Source organism: Myxine glutinosa, chromosome 7, assembly GCF_964187855.1.
Source record: "Myxine glutinosa chromosome 7, kmMyxGlut1.1, whole genome shotgun sequence".
In the NCBI taxonomy this organism is placed as follows: Eukaryota; Metazoa; Chordata; class Myxini; order Myxiniformes; family Myxinidae; genus Myxine; species Myxine glutinosa.
Genome location: NC_136267.1, coordinates 25607154 through 25634737, shown reverse-complemented (window position 1 = coordinate 25634737; position 27584 = coordinate 25607154). Strand labels below are relative to the sequence as shown.

General features: G+C 41.8%; 1 protein-coding gene across 2 annotated transcripts in view; it reads right to left on the bottom strand.

Moving 5' to 3' along the window:
- Positions 1–27584, bottom strand: part of LOC137412181 (macrophage mannose receptor 1) — a 234998-nt gene that overhangs the window by 26214 nt on the left and 181200 nt on the right. For both annotated transcript variants that reach the window (XM_068097464.2, XM_068097465.2), the window contains 6 exons: positions 25640–25754; positions 25370–25515; positions 17395–17494; positions 16948–17180; positions 4509–4674; positions 2530–2685 (listed from right to left, as the gene is read on the bottom strand). In XM_068097464.2, coding sequence (XP_067953565.2) covers positions 2530–2685; positions 4509–4674; positions 16948–17180; positions 17395–17494; positions 25370–25515; positions 25640–25754 — 916 coding nt within the window. The remainder of the gene's footprint in view (positions 1–2529; positions 2686–4508; positions 4675–16947; positions 17181–17394; positions 17495–25369; positions 25516–25639; positions 25755–27584) is intronic.

Sequence of the window (27584 nt, the reverse complement as noted above, 5' to 3'; positions counted from 1 at the left end):
AAAGGAACCTAGCCTTACCACAATACGTCGCATGGGGCTTCCATCTGGCTCCGAGAGAATGATCGACAATGCCTTCCACCATAGTGGCTGATCAAAGGTGATGATGGTAGGTACATCATGTTGTTTAGCATGTTGCGCAATGTAGTTGAGAGTGGAGTAGATGCATGTAGTGTCGCTCGAGCTCAAATCAATCATTGGGAGAAACAGGACAGACGATTTTGAATGCTGGACACCACGATGTAAGAGTTGCATCATCCCGGACCATGCAGGTCTTGGAATCTTGAACAGCAGTGACGTCTTCCACAGTACATCAAGGTTGACCTGGAACAGTCTGTATTGGGTCACTGCGCTGGTCACTAACAACATTAATAGTCCGACTTCCCTTTTCACGAAGTGTCACTACTGGATTATCGTTGTTGGTGGATTCATTGCAGAACACACACGAATTGGCCGCCATTCTTCAGAGTTGGATTACCTGCAAATATAGAAAAGTTGAATATACTATTACTGTATGTTATTGCCAATAGACCTAAACATACTAAATACATGTCATTGATGGGATTAAAAACTAAGATATATATGGTTCACAAACAAATAATGATGTACCGTCGCTTGCTGTGGAGTGAGCAGTCTTTGTAAAACGGGGTGTGGTTAAATAAGACACTAAAACAGTAAAAACTTCACTTATATATACAATATTGTACAGTATGATATCCTTTATTTATTATATCGTGCTAGTGATTAGGTCCAGTGTATAAAATAAGCAATAGAAGTTCAGAGAGCGACAATAATCATAGCATGCGGCATATGTACGTCTTTTAACATGGGGCTAAATGGAGAAAACTTGATTGCATTATTTGAGAGTCACCCCATATTTTTAGACCTTTATACTTTTAGTATGTTATAAAGGTACCTTGAGGGTAATCAATACTAATGAGATCGGTAGTGTTGCAGTTTTTTCCCCGTCAAATGCTAAATGGCTTGGACTATAAGGATCCGTCGGAATGTCTATGTTGGTCTGCAGTGCCAAAAGGCACAAAGGTTTGGCTAACCAGGTGAGGACACACAGGGGCGCTACTCTTTAATCCCTACACTACTTAACACACGAACCTCTTGGTAGGTTCACATAGACATTCCGACGGATCCTTACCCGACAAAACGCCTACACATGAACTTATTACAGGTAGTTTTTCTTACCGTGACACCTTGAAGCATGTTACCTCCTCAGCTCTATCTGCTCTACATATCACTACCCACCAGACATAACAGTATTCTATGAATACCATCTAGTTATTCCAAGTATTTCCAACGGTTTTTAAAAACAATTTTTTTACAGCAGGAAACTTTTGGAATGTATCATCACACACACACACGATTCTCCTTTGAGTAATAGATGGGAAACCCCTGATTCCATAGAGATTTTTTGCCTTCTTTGCTGGATGCCCAGCGTTCGAGCACCGAGGTTTTCCACATTCATTCCGCTCAAGCATTTGGTGAGGCAACATTCCACATCAGTGGCAAAGTCAACCGCCCCAATTGCTGCATTTGGGGGACAGAACAACCTGGGGAAGTCTAGCAACAAGAAAGAGACTCGACAAAAAAAAATCACGTCTGGTGCACTCAAGATGTCGCACATCATTGGTACTTTCTTTTTCAAGAAGCACCAGTCAATGGTGAACGTCACTTAGCAATGCTGCAAAATTTCATTATCCCTGAAGTGCGATTATTACATCTTCCAGGAAGACGGTGCTGCCTGCCTCTATGGATCAAATGACGCTTAAAATGGCGTCTTCTCAGCCATGTGGATTGGCAGGCGTGAGCCAATTGCTTGGCCATCAAGTTTGATAGATCTTCCAGGGGCGACCCAGATATCCCCCACATTCAGAATGGTGTACCCCTGCGTTCACAATGTCAGGGCCACGACAGAGTTAGTGATAAAGAGAGAGAAAGTGAGAGAGAAGAGGCAAGAGGTAAAAGGCCGGTCCATGGGGACTGATCTGCACTCTGACAACTCTGGGAAGAAGGGAAGAGTGGGGAGGATTTGGCCCCTGACTTGCGTTTGGGGGGGGGGGGGGGGGGGAGTGTACAGTTACCATGAAGAGGCATCCCCAATAGTTGTAAGATTATTAAGTTAAAGCAATAGGAAACACTACATTAAGTTAAATAAATATATAATGGCACATAATTAAGATGCAAGATATTTAAAGTAAAGGTTGATCGTTTTAAATATATTTATTAAAAATCTTTGAGAAAGTAACATTATGGGTTGATTATGGGATTGTAGTTTATTTCGTATCAATAACTGCTGATGTTTTAAAGCCTTTTAGAAGGTTTGGCTTGAAAATTGTTCTCTAAAGTGAGAGCTAATGTCGAGGTAAAGATGATATTCCAAAGATGTAGAAAAGTCAAATAATGCAAGATGTAAAGGAGCCGTACGGAGTAGTTCCAGTTAAATCGAAACATGCAAGAGGTTGGTGAGATTTTCCATATTATAGTACTGACCCAGCATTGCCCCTGGGGTCCACATACCATGCTGTAGACATTGTCGAACAGCATAAGGCCACCTTGCGTGTGTCTTCAATTCAAACAGGTAGCAATACTTTCTCCATGGAATCCATTTTTTGCCATCCAAAGGTTCAGGACAACTTCCAATAGAGGTGTCCTTTTCTGGATTGCTGCTTTTACCTGGGAAAGGTTGGGGCACAGCAAAAGCAAAGGCAAAATACTGTAATAATACAACTTAGGAAATCACAAAATTTGGAATTTATCCGGCTGGGGCAGAAGATTGCCTGCTCTCTCTTCCCAACACCACCTTCCATTTACCTTTATGCCACACCAGTAAAAAGCCCGTCAAAAATGAAGCTTTGGAACAGTTTATTCGACGGTGCAGCCTCGTGAGCGTGCCAAAGCCTGAAGCCTCGGCCTAGTGGCAGGTGTGCTTATATATCTTCTTTATTTACAAGACATCTGACAGACGTAAATGAATACTCGTTTTACTCTACACATGTTTCACCTCACGTGCAGCGAACTTCACTTCCATGCGCCTTGTATTTATTGTTATTTAAAAAAATGCTTCTGTACACCGCCCTTGAAGCTCGGTTTTCAGGTCACCGTCTATAAACCCTCACTACTTTTGCAACATACCCGTAGACCTTTATAATCCTTAAGACCCATAAAGATACCTATAGACCCTTTGGACTCCTTCCACCACTTAGACCTCTTCGACTCTTTGGACCTTTGCAACATTTGGACACATTAGACCGTTTAAACCAGTTAGACCCCCTTTCGATGCACACCACACAAACATCTATCGAGTCTTCTTGCAATATACAGACTGCTTTTTTCAGCACATAATGCGCCAACTCTACCCACCTGGTGGGTGGGTACTCTGCTACTTGTTCAATAAAAACAACTGCTTCTGGCTTCATGGTGAATTGATAGTTATGTGCAAGTTGTACTTTATATTCGTTTCAACTCCAATCATCAACCTAGTTCACATCTTTTCTACTCTTTATTTAACTAGCAATACAAATACCAAACAATTGTATGACAACAATAATAACCATGCATGCTCTGGATTCCAAGTCCCATGAGTAATAACCATAATAACGTTCTATAGTAATAACCATGCACACAATAATCACATCATCAACCTTTCCAATCAATCAAAGCAAATCATAACAAGAAATTGCACAAAGTTTCATTTTCATAACAGTATCTCATTCAAACAAGAAGAAAAAGACTTAAAATGTCATAGCCCCAGTGGTTTTAGTAATTTTGCGGTTTGGAGTTAAGGCGGTAAAAAAAAGGGTCGTCAGTCGGCCATCTTTGGTCAGATGACAAAACAAAATATTCTGCATATGTATACTCTCATGTATTGTCTTTGTACCAAGTTTTAACGAAATTGATCCATGCATGTTTGCGAAATTGTTGCGGGACACGTTTATGTAACAAAATGGCCGCCAATCGGCCATCTTGGATCTGATCTCGAAAGAAAATGACATGCCTATGAAAGCCGTCGTTGAGTAATCTGTGTACCTAGTTTAAACAAGATCGGTAAATGCATGTCTGAGAAATAGTTGAGGACGTTTCAATATCGGTTTTTTTTAACAACTAAAATTGCCGCCAGTCGGCCATCTTTGATTGCATCGCAAAACAAAATCTGCATATGTATACCATCATGTATTGTCTTTGTACCAAGTATGAACAAAATCGGTCCATACATCTCCAAGATATGGTTGCAGATGCACGCACGCATGGACATACGGGCGGACGAGATCCAATCCATAAGCCCCCATTTTGGACCAAGTCTAAACGGGGGCTAATAATCCACAGCATTTAATTGAATGCAGCATTGTAGTAGAAGCTAGAGTTTTTGGGAGCATCTACAGGAATCTTATGGTAAAAGGAATATCTGCTTTTCCTCACTGTCCTCCCTCCTCTCCCCATCAACCACCTCACATGTATACGCAAGAATGCAAAAAAAAAAAGAAATAAAAAGGTTCCACCTGCTATGCTGATGCACATAGCATTGTGAGCAGAGCTGCAGGACTCGGTCTTCCAAGAGCCATCTGTAGACAGCAGTGCACATCCAGAAGCAAGCTTAGGTTCTCCAGGACCCCAAGCAGAAAATTGTAGAGTGCTTCCATATACCAACTTGTATTCCTCTGTGGACTATATGAGAGTAACAGTGACATCATCAAGATTCATCAAACAAGGAAACAGAATAATAAACTACTGCACAAATAATCAAACCTGGATGGAGTTTGGTGCACAGCAGTAAAGAGAATGACATTTGTGGTGCTCCATGTCATAGGTATAGATGTATATACGAAGATGATGCAGTATGGAACACTATTCACTTTGCAAGAATAGTAAGTGGGGGAGGTAGAATACGGGTTACGGTGGAGTTAGGGTTAGGGTCAGGTTATGGGAAATTATAGGAGGAGACTACATAGCTAGGTTATTTCTCAGTGAAACTGATCATTCACTTTCCTTGACTGAATGATCAGTTTCCTTGAGAGGCAACCTCAGATCATTCCACAAAGCATGCAACAAGTGTGCGTCCACTCTCATAAAAGCCAGAAAACAACATCGAACCAACCTCAACAATTACCTTTCAAACTTGTCTCCCAACTCTAAAAGTTGGTGGTACCTTGTCAAGTCTGTTTCTGGAGTATGCTCTCCCTCCATCCCCTCCCTCACCTCAAACAGCTAAACATCTGACAACGCACGTGAAAAATCCGAATGCCTCAACTCTGTGTTTGCTGCCTCAAAATCTTGTGTCCCAAACTCATCTCTCTCTGTACCCACCTTACCCAGTCGAACCCAGCTGCTCCTGGTCTCTGTGTCCTTCTCTCCTGACAAGGTGGAGAAGTCTCTGTCAAACCTCGACTGATTGTGCAACTGGACCAGACGGCATCAGCCCACGGGTCCTAAAATCCTGCTCTTCCGCTCTTTCACTCCCTCTCTCAATTCTCTTCACCCTCTCTTTTGCTCAAGGTCATCTGCCATCTGCTTGGAAATCAGCCAACATCACCGCTTTACACAAGAAAGGTGCAAAAACAGATCCCAGCAACTACAGACCAATCAGCCTGCTCCCAATAATCAGCAAGGTCATCGAATCGATCATCGCTTCTGACATCAAATCCTTCCTCTTCTCCAATGGCTTGATCTCGGATCATCAATTTGGATTCAGACCATTCTACTCTGGACATGCTGCTTCTGCTGTCTCAACAATGGATGGAGGTCCTCAATGCCAAACAGGAAATTAGAGCTGTCTCCCTTGACATACCTCGTGCCTTCGATACGGTCTGGCACCCCGCACTGCTCACCAAACTCTCCTCGTATGGTATCCATGGAAACCTCCACGCATGGCTTACAGATTTCCTTTCTGGTCGCAGTCAAAGTGTGGTCCTGAATGGAATTCTCTCTTCTCCCCTTCCTGTTCAGGCTGGAGTTCCTCAAGGCAGTGTTCTGGCTCCATCCTCTTCCTAATCCTCATCAACGATCTTTCTGACTCTCTAGAAAATCCTCTTTATCTTCCTTGTTGACGACTCCACCCTCTATGGTAACATCCCTCACCCTTCAGAGAGGCAAGCAGCAGCATCTTGCCTCTCTGCAGACGTTGATAGAATCACGAGCTGGTCAAACACTTGGAACATGTCTTTCAATCCTGACAAAGCTCACACACTCACTCTCTCTCAAAGGACAATCTGGCAAATCCCCATCACATCTACTTTCATAAAAATTATATTGAAGTTCAATCACTTGAACGTTTGGGCCTCACTATCAGCCATGATCCCTCTTGGGCAAACTATACTTCTAAGTTGTCCTCAAAAGCCAGTTGCTGACTCGGCATCCTCCGTCGCGCAAAGCCCTTCCTTGACACACCTGAACTCGTATCCACCTGTGAGGCTTTCATCCGCAGCTTCATGGAGTACTGCTCTCCCATCTGCTCTGGCTCCCCTGCCTCACACCTTGCTCAGCTTGACGCTATGGAAACCAAGGCAGTCAAGATCATTTCAATCTCCCATGATGAACCTGAGTCTATGGGCCTATCACATTCAGATCACAGAAAGATCGGTGGCCTATCTGTCTTCTACCATCTCCTTTCTGGTCTTGTACCCTGTGCTCTTTCTGTGCTTTGTCCTTCACAGGTTTCTACAGGACACACTTAATCTGCCAGCAACCCCCTTCTGGTGAAATTCCCAAAATCCAGAATCACTGCTAACTTCCACTCATTCTTTCCTGTTTTCTCCACCAGTGGAACCAACTTCCACATTCTCTTTAATGTCATACTTCCCTCCCGGTCTTAAAGGCACCTGTTCACCACCATCTCAGATCATACCCCATCCAAAACCATGATCTTTTCTACCACTATTAACCCTCACCAAGCCCCACTCTTTCCAAGTTGCGAGGCGCAGGTCTATAAGCGCTCTGCGTGGTTGTTGTGGTTCTTGTTGGGGGTCGATTTTTGAAATATGCACCCATTGGTCAGACAGCTGCTGGACCTCACCCACAATTGTTGCTGGACGGCACCCAGACAAAATAATGTGGCTGCCATCTTTATTTTCTGGTGGGCCTAAGACATAGGTCTCTGCATTATGCACTGCCTGGGTTTGTTGCGTTAGATTTCCATTTGCTTTGTTTGGTTCGAGTGTTACTCACGATAAGGTACCCTGAAAAATCGAATCGTATGTCGAATAAAAATTATTAGTAAGGTTTGGTGGCAGTTCATATACAGCCTGTGGCTGCTTGGCTGCATCATTTTGTGTGGGCATGGCTGTGCCACTGATGCAGTACCCTCATTATCAGTAAGCTGGTAATCATTTTGCCGACCTCAGAAGGATGACAAGCCGAGTCAACCCACGTAGTGTTAATTCAACGGCATGAAAGGGGCTTGAACTTAGGACCCTAATATCTCAAACCAGCCACCGCAATCGTTAAGGCAACACCAGGCTTAATCGTTATGTTAATTTTTGAACGGGTCCATATTGGGGTTAAACAATCCATGACCATGTGACAAATCAGCTCATTCTAATATAACCATGGCAGAGGCTGACATGGATGAGAGGCGTCAAGTTAATCTTTCAAATGGCACATACAATGTGTTTCCTATTGCGTTGTTCATTGTTTAAGAGTGTTGAAATGTGTGTTTCCCAATCGGTCCGTAAATGGATTTTGGTCCGTTAATGGAATTTGTTGCAGACAGATTGTAACCACAGTGCGGTCATTCTTGTTCCTTCCTGAGAGTTGTGGCTGTATTCATCTTGTTCACCACCTGAGTCCTCCTCTATCCTTCATCGTCACTTATTCTCCAAGTCTCCCTTTATTTTGTCCCTCAAACTTGCTGTTCGTGTGTTTCCCCCTCTCTTTATACTTTTGATTCACGAGTTATCAAGTGACCACTATATTCGTCATATGTGTGTGTGTCTGTCTGTCCGCAGCATAACTACCCGATGATGTCATCCGGTCTTGATGAAACTTGGGTGGGAGGTTGATATCATGATCTAGTTGTGTCCTGCCGAGAGTGGGCGTATTGCGCCCATTGTGGGCGGAGCCACGCCCGAAAAAGATGTCTTTTTAGGGGGTAATCGAGTCCAAGCTACATCTTCTCCGAGGGGTTTGGTGGAATCTGACAGGGGTTTCGGTATTTGGTTAGGCCAATGTCATGTGTCTAGCCCCATGGAGCTCGATTTTTCATTTTTTTTCTTTTCTTTTTTTCTTTATTTATATTTATATATATATATTTTTTCATTTCATTTTTCACCGAATTTTCGGTATTGTGTAGCTAACTAACCTCATAACTGATTATACATTATTTTCTATCTCATTTCAAGGTCAGTAACCTTCGTTTTGACATTTCCGGTCCTGGCCTGTCCGGGCCCGTTTCGGTTATAGTCCGTCCTTTGTCATTGAATACCGCTCGCTCGTGAACCATCGTCGTCTCCTGACTTGTTCCTTTTGTTGTTTTATGTCCTGATCTGTTCGTTATTCTATGGAAAGCTCTTTGATGAGCGTCAACTTTGTACAGAAAAATAAAAATGGAAAAACGGCAAAGCTGAAGAAGGTGTATAAAGCCTTTCACCTGCAATGGTAAAACATCCATTAGGGGGCTGTCACACCTTGCCGTTTTAGCCAGCGTACGCCGACGTATCAAAATTTATCTAAAACGCTGGCGTACGCTGAACTATCGATGTTTTTTTTCAGTTTTGGGCGTATAATAGCGTATTCATAACGAGCTGGACGTATGCATAACGTATTAGTAACGTACACAGAACGGTTCAATAACTTATAGATAACTTATACCAACGAATGCTTAGCGTGTTGTCGGCGTTCACAACTTATGCCCAACGATAGTCTAACGTATGCATAGTGTATCGCCGACGCGCGGCAGCGTATCGCCGACGATCACGTGGCGTAGCCTATAAAAGGCTGCCGCCGACGATTCAAATCATAACCGCACTCGACATCGAAGTGTCAACATCAGGAATCACCGACTCCCTTTGGGTCCATATAAATATATATGTTTATTCATACACTTTGAAAAAGGTATAATAATATAATGTACAGTCAATACAAACGTATTACAAAGTAACAAGAACATTTTTTATTTGTTGAATTGTACATGTATATTGCAAAGTGCATAATTGAAAAAAAGCTTTTTATACGATGTTCATTTCAAGAGGAATCTTACTGTCTCTGAGGTCCTTTATTGCCTGAACAATGCAGTAATACAAATATCTAAATCATCCTATCTTGCCACGGAACTGCGCCAGCTGGGGAGTTAACCCAGTGCTTGAGGAGATTCCTCTGTTTCTTTCCGTCCTTGGAGGCAGTGTTGGGGCCAGTAGCTGTCTGTGTATCCTCCAAGTGATGTCCCTCTCGCCATGCTCCTGGAACAAGGTCGCGGTTCTCATTCTCTACCCGGTCAAGTTGCTGGTTCTGTAGTCCTGGGTACCTGGAATTTGAATTTGATTTTATTTACTTATAAAGCGCACCTATAATAAAAACATATATTCTAATGCGCTGTAAAATAAAAAGTAATATAATGATACATATAACATTTAAGGTAAATCATATAATGTTTATAAGCATAGGCTAAAAGTTAAATTGCATTGTATACTGTATAATATATGCTATGTAAACATGAATTACCTGGTCCTCATGAGGTTGTGCAGGATCAAGCATGCTTTGACAATGAGCTTGACAGTGGAGGGGTGATGCTGCATGGCCTTGCCGGATCCTCCATCTCTCGGATGACATGGACATCTGCTCACCATGGAGTCTGGAACACTGACGGGTTCCTCCTGTGAACCCCATTTATACCAATTCCCCTAAACGCTGCCAATACGCCATTATACGGTAGCTGTAACGTTCAGTAAGTTCTGTGGTCGTCCGGAAGACGTCAAATACGTCTACATACGTCAATATGCGTTGGAGATACGTTACACATAGGTTCAAAGCAAGTTACTCATAGGTTAGAAATAAGTTTCGGGTACGCTAGACATTATCTCGATGTATTTCGACTTACAAGTAACGTGTGTCGACGTGTGTCAACGATCGCCTAACGTGCCTACAACTTGTGGCCAGCGTATGCGGAACGTGTGAGTCATACGCTGGCATACGTCGACAAATTTTGTGCATGCACAAAATTTGTCGACTGCCTCGGCGTACTACGACGTATGCCAGCGTGCTTCAGCGTGCTCTTAACGTATACAAAACTTACCCATAACGTATTCAACGTTTGCCAGCGTATTCGCCAAATTTTTCATACGTCGGCGTACGCTGGCTAAAACGTCAAGGTGTGACAGCCCCTTTAGCAAGAGGAATTCTGAACACGAAAAAGAAGATTTTTATATTATGCAGTTCAGATCATGAACCCACAGGCATGCAGTGGCACATTTTGCAAACATAACCAATAAGAAAATAAACATTCATGGCTGAAAAGACGATAATCTCTATTCTGTATTGCACAGTACATGTAAGCCATCAACAATGTTAGTCAAGGCATCAGTAAAATCTGTATTATTCAATTATTACCTTCACCACTTTATATTTTCGTCCTTGTTTGTCTGTCTGTGAGCAGGTTAACTCAAAGGGTTTTGACTGATTCGGACAAAACTTGGTGGACATGTTGGATGTTTGACAAGGACGAATTGATTAGAATTTGGTGAAGATCCGAATATGGTCAAGATGTGAGTGATTCTTCACCATTGAGAGATAGGGCCACAAATGATACACAACATGGTATTTCAAACAGTTGTGGATGGATTATGACAAAGCTCGGTGGATGACTTGGGTTGGTGACAATAACAAGCTGATTAGATTTTGGTTCAGGTCCGGATGCAGATCCGGCCTATCAGTGGGATACAAAACGTAAACTGTTCAGTCTGGCGGAGGTATGTGCCCGACTGAGTGCCACTCTAGTTGTGTTGTGTTTTTGTCATTTATCTTATACAGACAAAATACTGTTTCATGATGACAGTGTGACTTTCATGCATCTGCTACCCACCCAAACATAACAAATTACAATGGCTGCTGATCCCACTTCTGACACCACTTGTTACGTACGTGGGTGATGAACCTTGATTAATACCATGCTAAAAACAGGAGGTTTTACACAAGATGTCCTTACACGATACTGCTCTATGGTGGATGGTCACTGTCTTCTCGTTGCTCATTTTACATAAAACTTACCTCTGACATAGCCCTAATGCAGGTGGTGTAAATCTAACCAACTCGAACACACGGCCTATGTTATTCTTAACACATTCTCGCTATGGGCGCCCTCCACTCCCCTTCCACGTAACACTATTTAATTGAACCATTAAAAGTAATTCCTTAACAAACTTTGGAATTCTTTCAGACAAACTTAAGTCAGATCTAATAACTGATGTAATAAAAAGGTGATATTAAATATTCAAATAATGTGAGTGATGTAAGAAAATGTGAATTCAAAACTCAAACAAACCCCTAAAAAGAAGAAAACTCCATGATCTTTTGTATTTATATTGTGTTTCTCAGTTACAATTTCTATTTCATTCTTTTTCATTTCTTGTATATAAAAAAAATTGCATTTCTTATTTTCCAAAACACTAGGGATGCCTACCTGTCACTTCGCTGACAGGTTTAATCAAAAGAAAGCATATTGCACTTCACAAACATATTGCATTTCTATCTGTCTCAATGAGGATGTAAAATGAAGTGAAACATGAAAAAAAGATATTTTATAACACAGAGTTGTTGACCTTGTTGCTGTTGTCATTGTGTGCTCCATCTGGGTACAATTATATATTTTTGTTGCTTCGAAAAGTATTACAATATATAATTTTGTGTGCTCCTTCTGTGTTCATCACGCATTATCTTAGTGGGTTCCCGTAGTCGAAGAATCATAAAAATGGTACCTTTGGAACCATTACATTAGATTTCAGATTTCAAATCCCACATCTTCTTCCATTATTGGTTTTCCAAACAAGTAAATCGATTATTAGCTTTCCAACCAAGTAAATCGATTATTAGCTTTCCAACCAAGTAAATCGATTATTGGCTTTCCAACCAAGTAAATCGATTATTAGCTTTCCAACCAAGTAAATCGATTATTGGCTTTCCAACTAGGTAAATCGATTATTAGCTTTCCAACCACGTAAATCGATTATTAGCTTTCCAACCACGTAAATCGATTATTAGCTTTCCAACCAAGTAAATCGATTATTAGCTTTCCAACCACGTAAATCGATTATTACCTTTCCAACCAAGTAAATCGATTATTGGCTTTCCAACCAAGTAAATCGATTATTAGCTTTCCAACCAAGTAAATCGATTATTAGCTTTCCAACCAAGTAAATCGATTATTAGCTTTCCAACCACATAAATCGATTATTAGCTTTCCAACCACGTAAATCGATTATTGGCTTTCCAACCAAGTAAATCGATTATTGGCTTTCCAACCACGTAAATCGATTATTAGCTTTCCAACCAAGTAAATCGATCATTAGCTTTCCAACCAAGTAAATCGATTATTAGCTTTCCAACCAAGTAAATCGATTATTAGCTTTCCAACCACGTAAATCAATTATTGGCTTTCCAAACACGTAAAGCGATTATTGGCTTTCCAACCACGTAAAGCGATTATTGGCTTTCCAACCACGTAAATCGATTATTAGCTTTCCAAGCAAGTAAATCGATTATTAGCTTTCCAACCACGTAAATCGATTATTAGCTTTCCAACCAAGTAAATCGATTATTAGCTTTCCAACCACGTAAATCGATTATTAGCTTTCCAACCACGTAAATCGATTATTACCTTTCCAACCAAGTAAATCGATGATTGGCTTTCCAACCAAGTAAATCGATTATTAGCTTTCCAGCCAAGTAAATCGATTATTAGCTTTCCAACCAAGTAAATCGATTTATTAGCTTTCCAACCACATAAATCTATTATTAGCTTTCCAACCACGTAAATCGATTATTGGCTTTCCAACCAAGTAAATTGATTATTAGCTTTCCAACCACGTAAATCGATTATTAGCTTTCCAACCAAGTAAATCGATTATTAGCTTTCCAACCAAGTAAATCGATTATTAGCTTTCCAACCAAGTAAATTGATTATTGGCTTTCCAACCACGTAAATCGATTATTGGCTTTCCAACCACGTAAATCGATTATTAGCTTTCCAACCAAGTAAATCGATTATTGGCTTTCCAACCACGTAAATCGATTATATTAGCTTTCCAACCAAGTAAATCGATTATTAGCTTTCCAACCAAGTAAATCGATTATTAGCTTTCCAACCAAGTAAATTGATTATCAGCTTTCCAACCAAGTAAATTGATTTTCAGCTTTCCAACCAAGTAAATTGATTATTAGCTTTCCAACCACGTAAATCAATTATTGGCTTTCCAACCAAGTAAATCGATTATTAGCTTTCCAACGAAGTAAATCGATTATTAGCTTTCCAACCAAGTAAATTGATTATTGGCTTTCCAACCAAGTAAATCGATTATTAGCTTTCCAAGCAAGTAAATCGATTATTAGCTTTCCAACCAAGTACATCGATTATTGGCTTTCCAACCACGTAAATCGATTATTAGCTTTCCAAGCAAGTAAATCGATTATTGGCTTTCCAACCAAGTAAATCAATTATTGGCTTTCCAACCACGTAAATCGATTACTAGCTTTCCAAGCAAGTAAATCGATTATTGGCTTTCCAACCAAGTAAATCGATTATTAGCTTTCCAAGCAAGTAAATCGATTATTGGCTTTCCAACCAAGTAAATCGATTATTAGCTTTCCAACCAAGTAAATCGATTATTAGCTTTCCAACCAAGTAAATTGATTATCAGCTTTCCAACCAAGTAAATTGATTTTCAGCTTTCCAACCAAGTAAATTGATTATTAGCTTTCCAACCACGTCAATCAATTATTGGCTTTTCAACCAAGTAAATCCATTATTAGCTTTCCAACGAAGTAAATCGATTATTAGCTTTCCAACCAAGTAAATTGATTATTGGCTTTCCAACCAAGTAAATCGATTATTAGCTTTCCAACCAAGTAAATCGATTATTAGCTTTCCAATCAAGTACATCGATTATTGGCTTTCCAACCACGTAAATCGATTATTAGCTTTCCAAGCAAGTAAATCGATTATTGGCTTTCCAACCAAGTAAATCAATTATTGGCTTTCCAACCACGTAAATCGATTACTAGCTTTCCAAGCAAGTAAATCGATTATTGGCTTTCCAACCAAGTAAATCGATTATTAGCTTTCCAAGCAAGTAAATCGATTATTGACTTTCCAACCAAGTAAATCGATTGTTGGCTTTCCAACCAAGTAAATTGATTATTCACTTTCCAACCAAGTAAATTGATTATTAGCTTTCCAACCAAGTAAATCGATTATTAGCTTTCCAACCAAGTAAATCGATTATTCGCTTTTCAACCAAGTAAATCGATTATTAGCTTTCCAACCAAGTAAATCGATTATTAGCTTTCCAACCACGTAAATCGATTATTGGCTTTCCAACCACGTAAATCGATTATTAGCTTTCCAACCAAGTAAATCGATTATTAGCTTTCCAACCAAGTAAATCGATTATTAGCTTTCCAAACACGTAAATCGATTATTAGCTTTCCAACCAAGTAAATCGATGATTGGCTTTCCAACCAAGTAAATCGATTATTGGCTTTCCAACCAAGTAAATCGATTATTAGCTTTCCAACCAAGTAAATCGATTTATTAGCTTTCCAACCATGTAAATCGATTATTAGCTTTCCAACCACGTAAATCGATAATTGGCTTTCCAACCAAGTAAATCGATTATTGGCTTTCCAACCACGTAAATGGATTATTAGCTTTCCAACCAAGTAAATCGATTATTAGCTTTCCAACCAAGTAAATCGATTATTACCTTTCCAACCACGTAAATCGATTATTAGCTTTCCAACCACGTAAATCGATTATTGGCTTTCCAACCACGTAAATCGATTATTACCTTTCCAACCAAGTAAATCGATTATTGGCTTTCCACCCAAGTAAATCGATTATATTAGCTTTCCAACCAAGTAAATCGATTATTAGCTTTCCAACCAAGTAAATTGATTATCAGCTTTCCAACCAAGTAAATTGATTTTCAGCTTTCCAACCAAGTAAATTGATTATTAGCTTTCCAACCACATAAATCAATTATTGGCTTTCCAACCAAGTAAATCGATTATTAGCTTTCCAACCAAGTAAATCGATTATTAGCTTTCCAACCAAGTAAATCGATTATTAGCTTTCCAACCAAGTAAATCGATTATTAGCTTTCCAACCAAGTAAATCGATTATTGGCTTTCCAACCAAGTAAATCGATTATTGGCTTTCCAACCAAGTAAATCGATTGTTGGCTTTCCAACCAAGTAAATTGATTATTAGCTTTCCAACCAAGTAAATTGATTATTAGTTTTCCAACCAAGTAAATCGATTATTAGCTTTCCAACCAAGTAAATCGATTATTAGCTTTCCAACCACGGAAATCGATTATTAACTTTCCAACCAAGTAAATCGATTATTAGCTTTCCAACCACGTAAATCGATTATTAGCTTTCCAACCAAGTAAATTGATTATTAGCTTTCCAACCAAGTCAATCGATTATTAGCTTTCCAACCAAGTCAATCGATTATTAGCTTTCCAAACAAGTAAATTGATTTTTAGCTTTCCAACCAAGTAAATTGATAATTAGCTTTCCAACCAAGTAAATTGATTATCAGCTTTCCAACCAAGTAAATTGATTATCAGCTTTCCAACCAAGTAAATTGATTATCAGCTTTCCAACCAAGAAAATTGATTAATTATCAGCTTTCCAACCAAGTAAATTGATTATCAGCTTTCCAACCAAGTAAATTGATTATTAGCTTTCCAACCAAGTAAATTGATTATTAGCTTTCCAATCAAGTAAATCGATTATTAGCTTTCCAATCAAGTAAATCGATTATTAGCTTTCCAAACAAGTAAATCGATTATTAGCTTTCCAACCAAGTAAATTGACTATTGGCTTTCCAACCAAGTAAATTGATTATCAGCTTTCCAACCAAGTAAATTGATTAATTATCAGCTTTCCAACCAAGTAAATTGATTATTAGCTTTCCAACCACGTAAATCAATTATTGGCTTTCCAACCAAGTAAATCGATTATTAGCTTTCCCCCAAGTAAATCGATTATTAGCTTTCCAACCAGATAAATCGATTATTGGCTTTCCAACCACGTAGATCGATTATTGGCTTTCCAACCAAGTAAATCGATTTTTGGCTTTCCAAGCAAGTAAATCGATTATTTGCTTTCCAAGCAAGTAAATCGATTATTGGCTTTCCAGCCAAGTAAATCGATTATTGGCTTTCCAACCAAGTAAATCGACTATTGGCTTTCCAACCACGTAAATCGGTTATTAGCTTTCCAACCAAGTAAATCGATTATTAGCTTTCCAACCACATAAATCGATTATCAGCTTTCCAACCAAGTAAATCAATTATTGGCATTCCAACCAAGTAAATCGATTATTATCTTTCCCCCAAGTAAATTGATTATTAGCTTTCCAACCAGGTAAATCGATTATTGGCTTTCCAACCACGTAGATCGATTATTGGCTTTCCAACCTAGTAAATCGATTATCAGCTTTCCAACCATGTAAATCGATTATTAGCTTTCCAACCAAGTAAATCGATTATTAGCTTTCCAACCAAGTAAATTGATTATTAGCTTTCCAACCAAGTAAATCTATTATTGGCTTTCCAACCAAGTACATCGATTATTAGCTTTCCAAGCAAGTAAATCGATTATTGGCTTTCCAACGGTACCATTTTCTGATTCTAGGACATGGACGCTTCTCCTTTTAGTAATAGATGAGATCTATTTTTGGTCTTTTCTTGGAATCTCGCTCATATATCCATCTTTTACATCACATACCGTGTTGCTGAAAACACCAATCCACAGAGGTTGTCCAAAGTGAAACGCTTGAATAGTAAGAAAGGCCTGGTGAAGACCATTGGGGATGTCCGCAAGCCCACCGCCATCTTTGAGGCATGCTCTCTCAGCCTGCCACCAGGACATCTTTTCCTGTAGTATTTTGTATTCTGTATCCTCATATGGGATACCATGAACGAGTAGAGAAGGCGTTGGAGATGCTACGGCTAAACGATCTGGGAAGTCATATCAGCAACAAATGTCAATTTGATTACATGTGGATAAATATCCAATGTTGATGATGGGTGTGGTAGGGAGGTTGAGGGAGGGGGGGGGGGGGGGTAAAAAAAATGTCTGGTTCATGAAGTTTTACTACATTCCACCTTATGTATTTATACACGACATTCCATTTGATATTGTTTTCGAAAGAAACAAAATGCTGCATCTCACCTTTCCGTGTCTCACAAATAAATGCATATTCAATGTTGCACCCATGAACACTCCATTCTCCAGCACGCATTGGGTTTGTGCTCAAGGCCACACAATCTTGCTGTCATGGGAAGACCAGGAAGAAGAGACGAAGATACTTGAAGTGATGGTGACAGAATTCAACTAGACTGGCAAGATGAGTTTGAGGAACATATACACAAACGTATACTGTATACATGCTAAATACAGTAAGGGAGAAAGGGAGTGGTCGTGTAAATATTTATATCACATTAGCATATACATGAAAATAGAAGGCCCCAAACATTATTTGAAGAGGAAATTTCATTTTTTTTTTAATGGACAATGAACAGCAATGAACCCTTAAATAAACTGTGCGGAGTTTTGCACATTGAATGCAAAAGGTGCGGATCACGAGCAGCATCAAAATAGGATTGGGGAGAATCCGAATGCAGACAGTAGAAATGAGTTGGCTAAATTAGGGGGAGACGGGGATCACAAGTTGGAGGGATTAAGGAAGAAATGAGATGGCGGAGCACCATCTGCTGGAAGACCGAGAGTGAAGAGGGAAGTTCCACAAAAGAGAGAAATGAGCAACAAAAGAGTGGAGGTGGGGCCTAGAGCTTAACCTGGAGGGTGATACTGGAAGAAGAACCATGGAAATATAACGGTGAGCTAGTTTGATGATCCTTCCAGAGCAAAAGGGTAACACCTGAGATTTTCCAGAACAATAATTATAAAAGAGGTGTTCCATTTGTCAGACCAGCCTCGAATCAATTCCAAATTAGCAGAGCAACGTGATGCAGCAGCTGACTGCCTCTGAGTGGGACGGGGTCCTCGTTGTTCGAATCTTTTCGTCTTCATGAGATGGACATGCAGCATATTGGTGATGACAATTCGTCTTGTCCTGCACTTTAGTTGATGGCTAAACGGTCCAATTTGTGAGTGAGAGAGACTTCCACAAGAGCTGCGTCTGAGGTCTGTTGTTGGGTGGCCCTGACTGTTATTCTGCTTTCTACACTGGCACATGTTTTGTAGCTGTTCAAACAACAGTTTGACATGATGGTGCGTACCACCTTCACAAAGATGGTGATTCTATTCTTCCCTGTTTCACATCAGTGTCCTGTTTCACATTTTGCCTCTCTCACCAGCCATGGCACCTCAGCAAAGGAGTTCTGCGACTCGCTGGGACTGACACAATCTGTCAATTTCCCAACCCGGGTATCAGTCAACGGAGCATCTTCTCTTCTAGACTTGGTTCTGACAAACTTCCCTGCAAATGTCTGCTGCTCTTCTTCTGCTCCAATTGGTTCTTCTGATCATGTCCTTGTAAAAGTGGACATCTCTCTGACCATTCTCAGGGAGCCTCCTCAGCGTCGACGAGTCTGGCATTTCACTCAGACCAACTGGCACGGTCTTCAAGCAGTCATAAATCATCTGGACTGGTCTCCCATCTCCACCGCCTCTGACATCAACTCATCCTGGGAATTCTTCCAAAGTAAATTGCTCTCTCATGCACAGATTTATCCCATCCCGTCTTCAGTTGTCATACCCTTCCCTCCCGTCCATGGTACATGGAATCTTGTGGTGAGGCAGTTGCCCTGAAACAACTTGCCTTCGCCTCCTGGAAGGCAAATCCAATGGAAGGCAAACTCATTCCCTTTCAAATCCCAGAACAGGTGTATGTCTACCCTCAAGAGAGCCAGGAAAGAATATCTCTTTACTCTCAAGACTGAAATCTCAAACCTGTCTCCCTCTTCCAAATCCTGGTGGCGTCTTGTCAAATATGTTTCTGGTGTTTGTTCCCCCTCCATCCCCTCCATTATCTCAAATGCCTACACATCTGACTCCACACGTGAAAAAGCTGAATCCCTCAACTCTGTGTTTGCCTCAAAATATTGCGTCCCAACCCCGTCTCTCTCTGTACCCACCATACCCAGTCGTACCCAGCTGCTCCTGGACTCTGTGTCCTTTCATCCTGACAAGGTGGAAAGTTTCTGTCAACGCTCGACTCGGATTCTGCAACTGGACCTGACGGCATCAGCCCACGGGTCCTAAAATCCTGATCTGTTGCTCTTTCACACCCTCTCTCTGTTTTCACCTTCTCTTTTGCTCAAGGTCATCTGCCATCTGCTTGGAAATCAGCCAACATTACCGGTTACCGCTGCACACAAAAAGGTGCAAAAACAGATCCTTGCAACTACAGACCAATCAGCCTGCTCCCAATTATCAGCAAAGTCATGGAATGCTTCGTTTGCTTCGGGTTATCCTTCTTCTTCTCCAATGGCTTGATCTCTGATCATCAATGTGGTTTCAGACCAGGTCACTCTACTCTGGACATGCTGCTTCTGCTGTCTCAACAATGGATGGAGGTCCTCAATGTCAAACAGGAATCAGAGCTGTCTCCCTTGACATATCATGTGCCTTCGATACGGTCTGGCACCCCGCTCTGCTCACCAAACTCTCCTCCTTTGGTATCCATGGAAATCTCCACGCATGGCTTACGGACTTCCTCTCTGGTCAGAGTCAACGTGTGGCCCTGAATGGATTTCTCTCATCTCCCCTTTATGTTCAGGCTGGAGTTCCCCAAGGCAGTGTTCTGGGCCCTGTGCTTTTATGGTCTTCATCAATGATCTCTCCGACTCTCTGGAAAATTCTCTTTATCTCTTTGCTGATGACTCTACTCTCTGCCGCTCCATACCTCATCCCTCAGATCGTCAGTCTGCAGCCTCCTCACTCTCTGCAGACCTGGACAAAATTACAGACTGGTCAAACAAGTGGAACATGCCTTTCAATCCTATAAAATCTCACACTCTCGCTATGTCTCTCCGAAAAGACCGTCTGGACAAACCTCCCATATACTTTCTCAACAATCCTCTCCAAGAATTTCTGTCACTCAAGCTCTTGGGTCTCACAATCTGCCATGATCTTTCCTGGGAAAATCACATTTCCAAGCTGGCCTCCAAAACCAGTCGCCCACTGGGCATCCTCTGTCGTGCGAAGTCCTTCTTTGGCACACCTGAGCTCCTCACCACATAAAGCTTTCATCCGCAGCTCAATGGAATACTGTTCTCCACTATGGGCTGGTGCTCCTGCCTCACACCTAGCTCGGCTTCACACTGTTGAAACCAAAGCTTTCAAAATCATTGGAATCTCCCGCGATGAAGCTAACTCTGAGGGCCTTTCACTCACTCACCGCAGGCAGGTTGGTGGTCTTTCCGTCTTCTACCGACTCCTCTCTGGCCTATGCCCCCCAACCCTGTTTGTGCTCTGTCCTCCAAATATTCCTACAGGTCGCACAAGAGCTGCCTGAACCCTCTTCTGGTTAAACTGCCAAAATCAAGAATCTCTATTCACCTTCACTCTTTCATTCCTCTTTTCTCCCGCCTCTGGAACAAACTCCCCCACTCTCTTCAATCCCACTCCTCCCTCCATGTCTTTAAAACAGTTGTTCACCACCATCTCTTATCTTCCCTCATCCAAAACGTTGATATTTTCTCCCCTTTTCTGAAATACCGACTTCTTTCCTGGAAGTCCTAGCTGTGTCCATGTGTTTTATTTGGAGTTTCTTGACTATAATGTCAATGTTGTGCCTCAATTAAGCCACATTTTTTGCATCGATGACAGGTACCATTTTCACCTGAATATGTCTCGAGCCAATATTTATTGCTTGTTTTGCCTTTGCCAAATGTGGGGCTGCTATTTCATAGATGATCGAATGTAGGACTAAATACAGCATTGGAGTCATCAGAAGAAATCCAAATAAACAAAGAGGAAATATATAGTCAAGAGGAGGAACCTGAATATAGGATTCAGGTTTCAGCTGCTAATCTTTTATCCTCAAACCCACCCAGGTGCACCCAAAGTGGGCCTTACAAAAACTTTTCAAAGAATTCACTTCTCCCTAGACTGGATAGATAAATAATTAAAAGAGAAATTAAAAGTAGAAGAGAGATAAAAGAGAGGAAAATGACCAAAAAGAAAAGAAAAAGCAAGAATTAGAATGAATAAAGAGAAATGTAAAAAAGTAGAAAGATGAATATGAATGAATGATCGTTTTAAGGCCATTTTCCCCGCTAGAGCAGGGGTTAGCCTTGCGGGCCCCATGACAATCATGGTTCCCTGTTTGAGGCAATGTTTTTATGGCCGGATGCCCTTCCTGGCGCCAACCCTTGGTCGCCTCTTACGATGCGCACTGCGCAGGGATACGGTGTACCTATTCTAAACCGGGGTACACACCGGGATCATTCATCCCAGCAAGCTGGTACTCAATTTGCCCACCTCGGAAGGATGACAGGCTGAATCAACCCCCCTGGTGTTAATTTAGCGATCGACCGGGATTCGAACCCAGGATCGTGGGATCCCAAGCCGGCACACTAACCATTAAGCCAACACCAGGCTGTAGAAAAAAGTAAAAAGATGATTGAGCTTAAATCACTCTTATTCGTATCAGCAATTTCTGGCATGCGTCCGTCAAGTCGGGACAGCTCGGAGGTTTCTGAGAACTGTTGACATTTGGCATTATCTTTCACTAGGGCATGCCCGTACTATATCTATATCTAAAATTATATCCCCCCCCTCTATTTACATGAAATGGTTTGGTCCAAAGCGAACGGCTTGCGAGTACGGTGACAATCCCCCCCCTCTATTTACATGAAATGGTTTGGTCCAAAGCGAACGGCTTGCGGAGTTTGGTAAAGAAATCGCCATAGCATGCACAAACGCGCAGGAAAGCGAAAGAATCGCAAATTAGTTTTAATTAGTTTTAAAACATCGTTTAACGCCAACATAGCGGCAACATAGTTTGCCAACGTGAAATAAATGAATACGCTCTCAAATGTGCCGTCCGAGGCAGAGTCTGTTCGCCACGTTCGGCACACGTGATAGCTCGCTGCTCTCTGATTGGTTGAATCGTTTTTTGGACATAGCTCCGTAACTACTTCTCCGATTAATATGAAACCTTGAAAAGGCACATCCTCGGGTCCCCAGCAATATACCTGGCAAGTTTCAAGTATATCGGACCCGTGGTTGTCGAGAAACAGCGGTCACAGACAAACATACAAACATACACACAGAGATTACTGGAATTATAGATAGACTAGGGCATGCCCGTACTATATATATATCTAAAATTATATCCCCCCCCTCTATTTACATGAAATGGTTTGGTCCATGAAATGTTTTGGTCCATTCGCAACGCCAAAGCGAACGGCGAACGCTTTACATAAAATGGTTTGGTCCATGAAATGTTTTGGTCCATTCGCAACGCCAAAGCGAACGGCGAACGGCTTGCGAGTACAGTGACAATCCCCCCCCCCCCCTCTATTTACATGAAATGGTTTTAATTAGTTTTAAAACATAGTTTAACGCCAACATAGCGGCAACATAGTTTGCCAACGTGAAATAAATGAATACGCTCTCAAATGTGCCGTCCGAGGCAGAGTGTGTTCGCCACGTTCGGCACACGCGATAGCTCGCTGCTCTCTGATTGGTTGAATCGTTTTTTGGACATAGCTCGGTAAGTAATTGTCCGATTAATATGAAACCTTGAAAAGGCACATCCTCGGGTCCCCAGCAATATACCTGGCAAGTTTAAAGTATATCGGACCCGTGGTTGTCGAGAAACAGCGGTCACAGACAAACAAACAAACAAACAAACACACATACAGAGATTACTGGAATTATAGATAGATGGCTGGAATGTTGATATATGGGAGGCCTTCATATTTATAGCTGTGGAGCTTTTGAGGTGGCACCTTCACTCTACCAATCACCAAAGAGTGGTCTGTATCACAGTCTGCACTAAGGGCAGGTGCGGATGTGGAGAACACTGGGCAGGTCACATCTTCTGGCGATGGATGATCAGGTCAACTTGATGACAATGCCCAGATCTTGGGTGACACCATGACACCTTGGGCCGATGTTTGCCCTGGAATAATGTGTTGGTGATGCAGAGCTCGCTCTAGGCACACAGCTCAAATAACTGTTGCCCAATCTGATAGATAATGCCAACGCCATGATGTTCACAAGGCTGTTGGCCATGAACCTCTGTCTGATCCATTGAATAAGGACACCGAGCTCGCCATGGAGAAATAGCTTCTCGCCGCGTGGCACCTGCTCAGCAACAACATGTAGAGAGACGTAGAAATGATCTTTGTCTTTCTTGTTCGTATTAAGTTGGCGCATAGGTAAAGACAATGGTGGCAAAACCTCCATCAGGTGAGACGTAGAAAGATAATGTGTTAAGAAGTTGCCACTGGTGTCTCATCAATCTTCTGCATCAGTCTGTTGCTGCAAAGTCTACACCATGCTCTCCATGGTCTTCAGATCTCTTGCCATGCCAGTAGAATATGTAGTTGGCCTCACGTATAGAGCCCATGGCAGCCAGTCTTGTCTCCTGGAGAGGAGTGATGTCCAGGTCCAGGTTATGTAGCTTGCGGTTGAGCAGTGTATGTTGCATGCATTTTCTGTCGACTGTAGGTTCATACCAGAGTAGGAAGTACTATTAACAGAGATGCGGGTTGAGAAGTTCATCATTTAATCAGACCACCCACCTGGTCACAGAAAGCCTTAGCTGCAATGCCAGGGGTGGTTGTTGCAGAGCCGATACCCAACCAGCTGGTATGGTAGCAGTTTATATAATCACGGAAGTGTAACAGAGAGTTGGGATGGATGGTTACGAGTTGATCTGTGTCAGCAGAAATAGATGTAGGCCGACATAAGGACTCATCATCACATAAACAAACATTGGGTTGTTGCAGAGACGTACACCAAGCTCGAGGTATCCCAGTTGGATATAAGGGTTTAGAATGAACAATGGACAGTATGGACTGGAGTTCTTGGCATCGACAGCAACACCACCACCATCCTGCCAAAATGGAGGACAGCTAGCCATCATTGAAACGTTTCTCGGCTTGTCATGAACATTCCGAAGCTATGTATGAGCCGACATTATTGTAATATTCTCTCAGTGGTGATGGGAAAGGTTCATTGGCTCTCAGGGTTTGATGCTTAATTGTATTTCGATACCTCTCAGAGAAGATAATATGTACCTGATGCCACGTGGTCTAAATAGTTTTTGATGATGGCCATACTATGGCCGAAATGGCAGCTTTTGTAAAGAATAGCTGTGCCTCTATTTTCTGCAGTTTTCACAATTTTGTGAAATAGCCTGTTTTATCCATTACAATGTCCAATTGCTTCGTCCTAACAGTATTTACATCCAAGGGTAGCAGGGCAGCTGTTTATTTAGCTACCTCAGGGAGTGCGTCCCTTCCCTATGCGAGTCCAGGGCTCAGCTGGCTTCAGCTGACAGTACCTGGGATTGGCTCCTTGTCCAGGGTAGCGGATCCCCACTGCCCTGTGGGGGAAGCCTCTTTAGGCTAAGGCGAGGAGAAGGATAATCAGATGTCAGACCGCACCTGAAGGTCAACCTGGGCAGCACTACACAATGGATAAATGTGCCCATGGAAGTCAGTGGTGGCACCAACTTAGACATCACTGCGCAGCATCTGCAGACAGCTGTGTCCACTTTGGACATCAAGGGCAGCCGTCATCATACCGACTACCTGGACAGTCCGCTGCTCCTATGTGCATCAGACTTCACGTTCCATTTACTGCACCTGCAGCCAACGATGCTCATAGGAATAGAGAGTGGGAGAGCGATAGCACACACCTCTATCATTTTAATCGCTTCTCTCTGCAGGTTTTCCCCTTGATTGGCACCTACTCGCCAGCTCACCTGCTCACCACCCACGTTTGTGGTAGACACTGTGGGTCCCACATTGGACTATACTGCCATCGCACAACGCACAATGCTTAGTGAGCACGCCAACGAAGGGAAAGGATTCCTCGAAAGCAACGACTCAGACCATCATCATTTACACCCAGGTAAAATGATGGACAATACCTCATGGTTACAATAAGTATAATTGTGCAGATGTCGTGTATACGTATCAATTAAAATTTACAAACGCACAGATGCCTCGATGGGTTGTCCCTTGCCCCAGTGAGTGTACACTGTGCTCGTGTGTCCAGCCCAGACAAACTCCCCTTCCTGCATGCGATCCGATAGTCCCACCCACACCAGACTCTCCATGCCATGCAATAGCGTGGTCAGGAAGGCTACGGGACAAAAAGCATCCACGAACGCTCTGAGATCACATTACGAAGACATGACAAGGTTAGCTGTTTCTTGAACACTCATTTTCAACACTCAATGCATGGACTGTTCCATTTTACTTGTTACCTTGTTGCAAGCTGTTCTGTATACTTGCAAGATATCCTCCTTTACTGTGGCATAAGTTGTTGGCAGTAGTCCAATCCAACGCCTCCGTGTCGTTACGTCCAAACATCCTGTAACACTGTCACAATTCACAAATTATCAGAAAAAGTTCCACTTCCCCCACTTCCTATTAATTAATCAACAAAAATTAATTTCCCCTACTTTTGCTTCTTATCATTAGCCACTTTACATTCCCAGTTCTCAAACTTCTTTATTTACACTCAGCCTCGCTCACAGACCAACATGTAATTGATCAATTTCCAGCAGGGAAACAATCGAGTGTGGTCCAAACCTGATTTTATTAGCATGAATAGCACAAATTGACCCTCAAATACAATCTTGTGGCACTGTACAAACCAAAGTGTGACTGGAATCTACCCCTCTCCATATTCATCAACTTTGTCATCTTTTATCTTCTCACTTCACAAACTTTCATGAGAAAAACCCCATGCTTGGAAAGGCAGGTCGGTCTTTTGCTCCGAGTCTGGAGGTCGGCCTCCTTTCGGGCTTCATCTCCGCTCCTTGACTCTCTGTCCCACTCAAATTGCCATCCACAACTTTTTGAGATATCCTGCTTTGTATCGTTTTTGGTCCTATATTCCAATGGTGAAGAATCACTTTAAAACGTTTTCCAATATCCGGATCTTCAACAAATTCTAATCATTTCGTCCTTGTCACAAACGCCACATCTCTGCCAAATTTTGTCCGAATCCATCCACAACTTTTTGAGATATCTTGCTCACAAACAGACAGACAGACAGGGGTGAAAACATAACCTCCATCCACCTTTGGTGGTGGAGGTAACGAGCCGAACAGATGTAACATGGCTCAAGGTTTTTCTTCTTCTTTGTCTTTAATATGCAGTGCACTGCTGCGAGTAGCATCATTGTTTGAGTGGGCGTGGCTGTGACGATGATGCTACGCCCCCTGCAGGTTAGGGCAGAAATTCGGAATTTGGTCAGGCAGCCAGCAATATCAGGCCGATTCTTCGAGAAAGATACCATGGGATCTTTAACATCCACCATCTAATGCTGGAAGACAGGACACTCTGTTTACCGTGGGATATTTAACATCCACCAACGAATGCTGGCAGACGGGACACACAGTTTATCATCCATCCATGTTGATGCCTTGTCCTGCCTGGGAGACACTAGAACGACAGTTTTGAGATTCTCTCAGTGATACAGTAAGCCTTACCTTGTGTAGCTTTTCTTGGTTGCTTTATGCAGTTTTCTTTGTCCGCAACAGCATGCGGGTTAATTAGGGGAATCCTAGCCACCTGGGGTAATTTATTCGGTGATAGTTGATTGGATACTCCCGGAAATTACAGGTGAGAGACCTAATTTGATCTTGATAATTTTATGTCAACTGCTTCTGACATTTGCACGTGGTACATTCTTGGGAGTCTCGAAGGTACATGTTTCTGTCCGTGCTGCCGCCGACGGCTCACCAATAAGTGATGAAACTGGTCCTGCAGCTGAGGGGGTGTGTCGCATTCAGATGTTCGTGTGTGTACCGTGTGTAAATGTCGTTACAGCTGTGGAGGGACTCTGGGAAGAGTTTGAAGCAGCAAAGGGCTCACCTTGTGTGGACATTCATGGTTGTTTTATGCAGCTTTCTTCGGCTAGAAGAGCATGGAAGGAGTCAATATATATAAATCTATAATCCTAGCCACCATGAGTAATTTTTAGACGAGAGATAATTGGTTATTCCTTCCAGTTACAGGTGAAAGATGTGATTGGGTCTTTGTTTTTCAATATATATATACAGTCACGTGAAAAAGTAAGTACACCCCATGTAAAGTTTTGACTTTTTCAACATATTTCAACATACAGCTATTTGATCTTCATTTCAACAATATTGATAGATAAAGGTGATATAATATAACAAATATCATGAAACATTTACA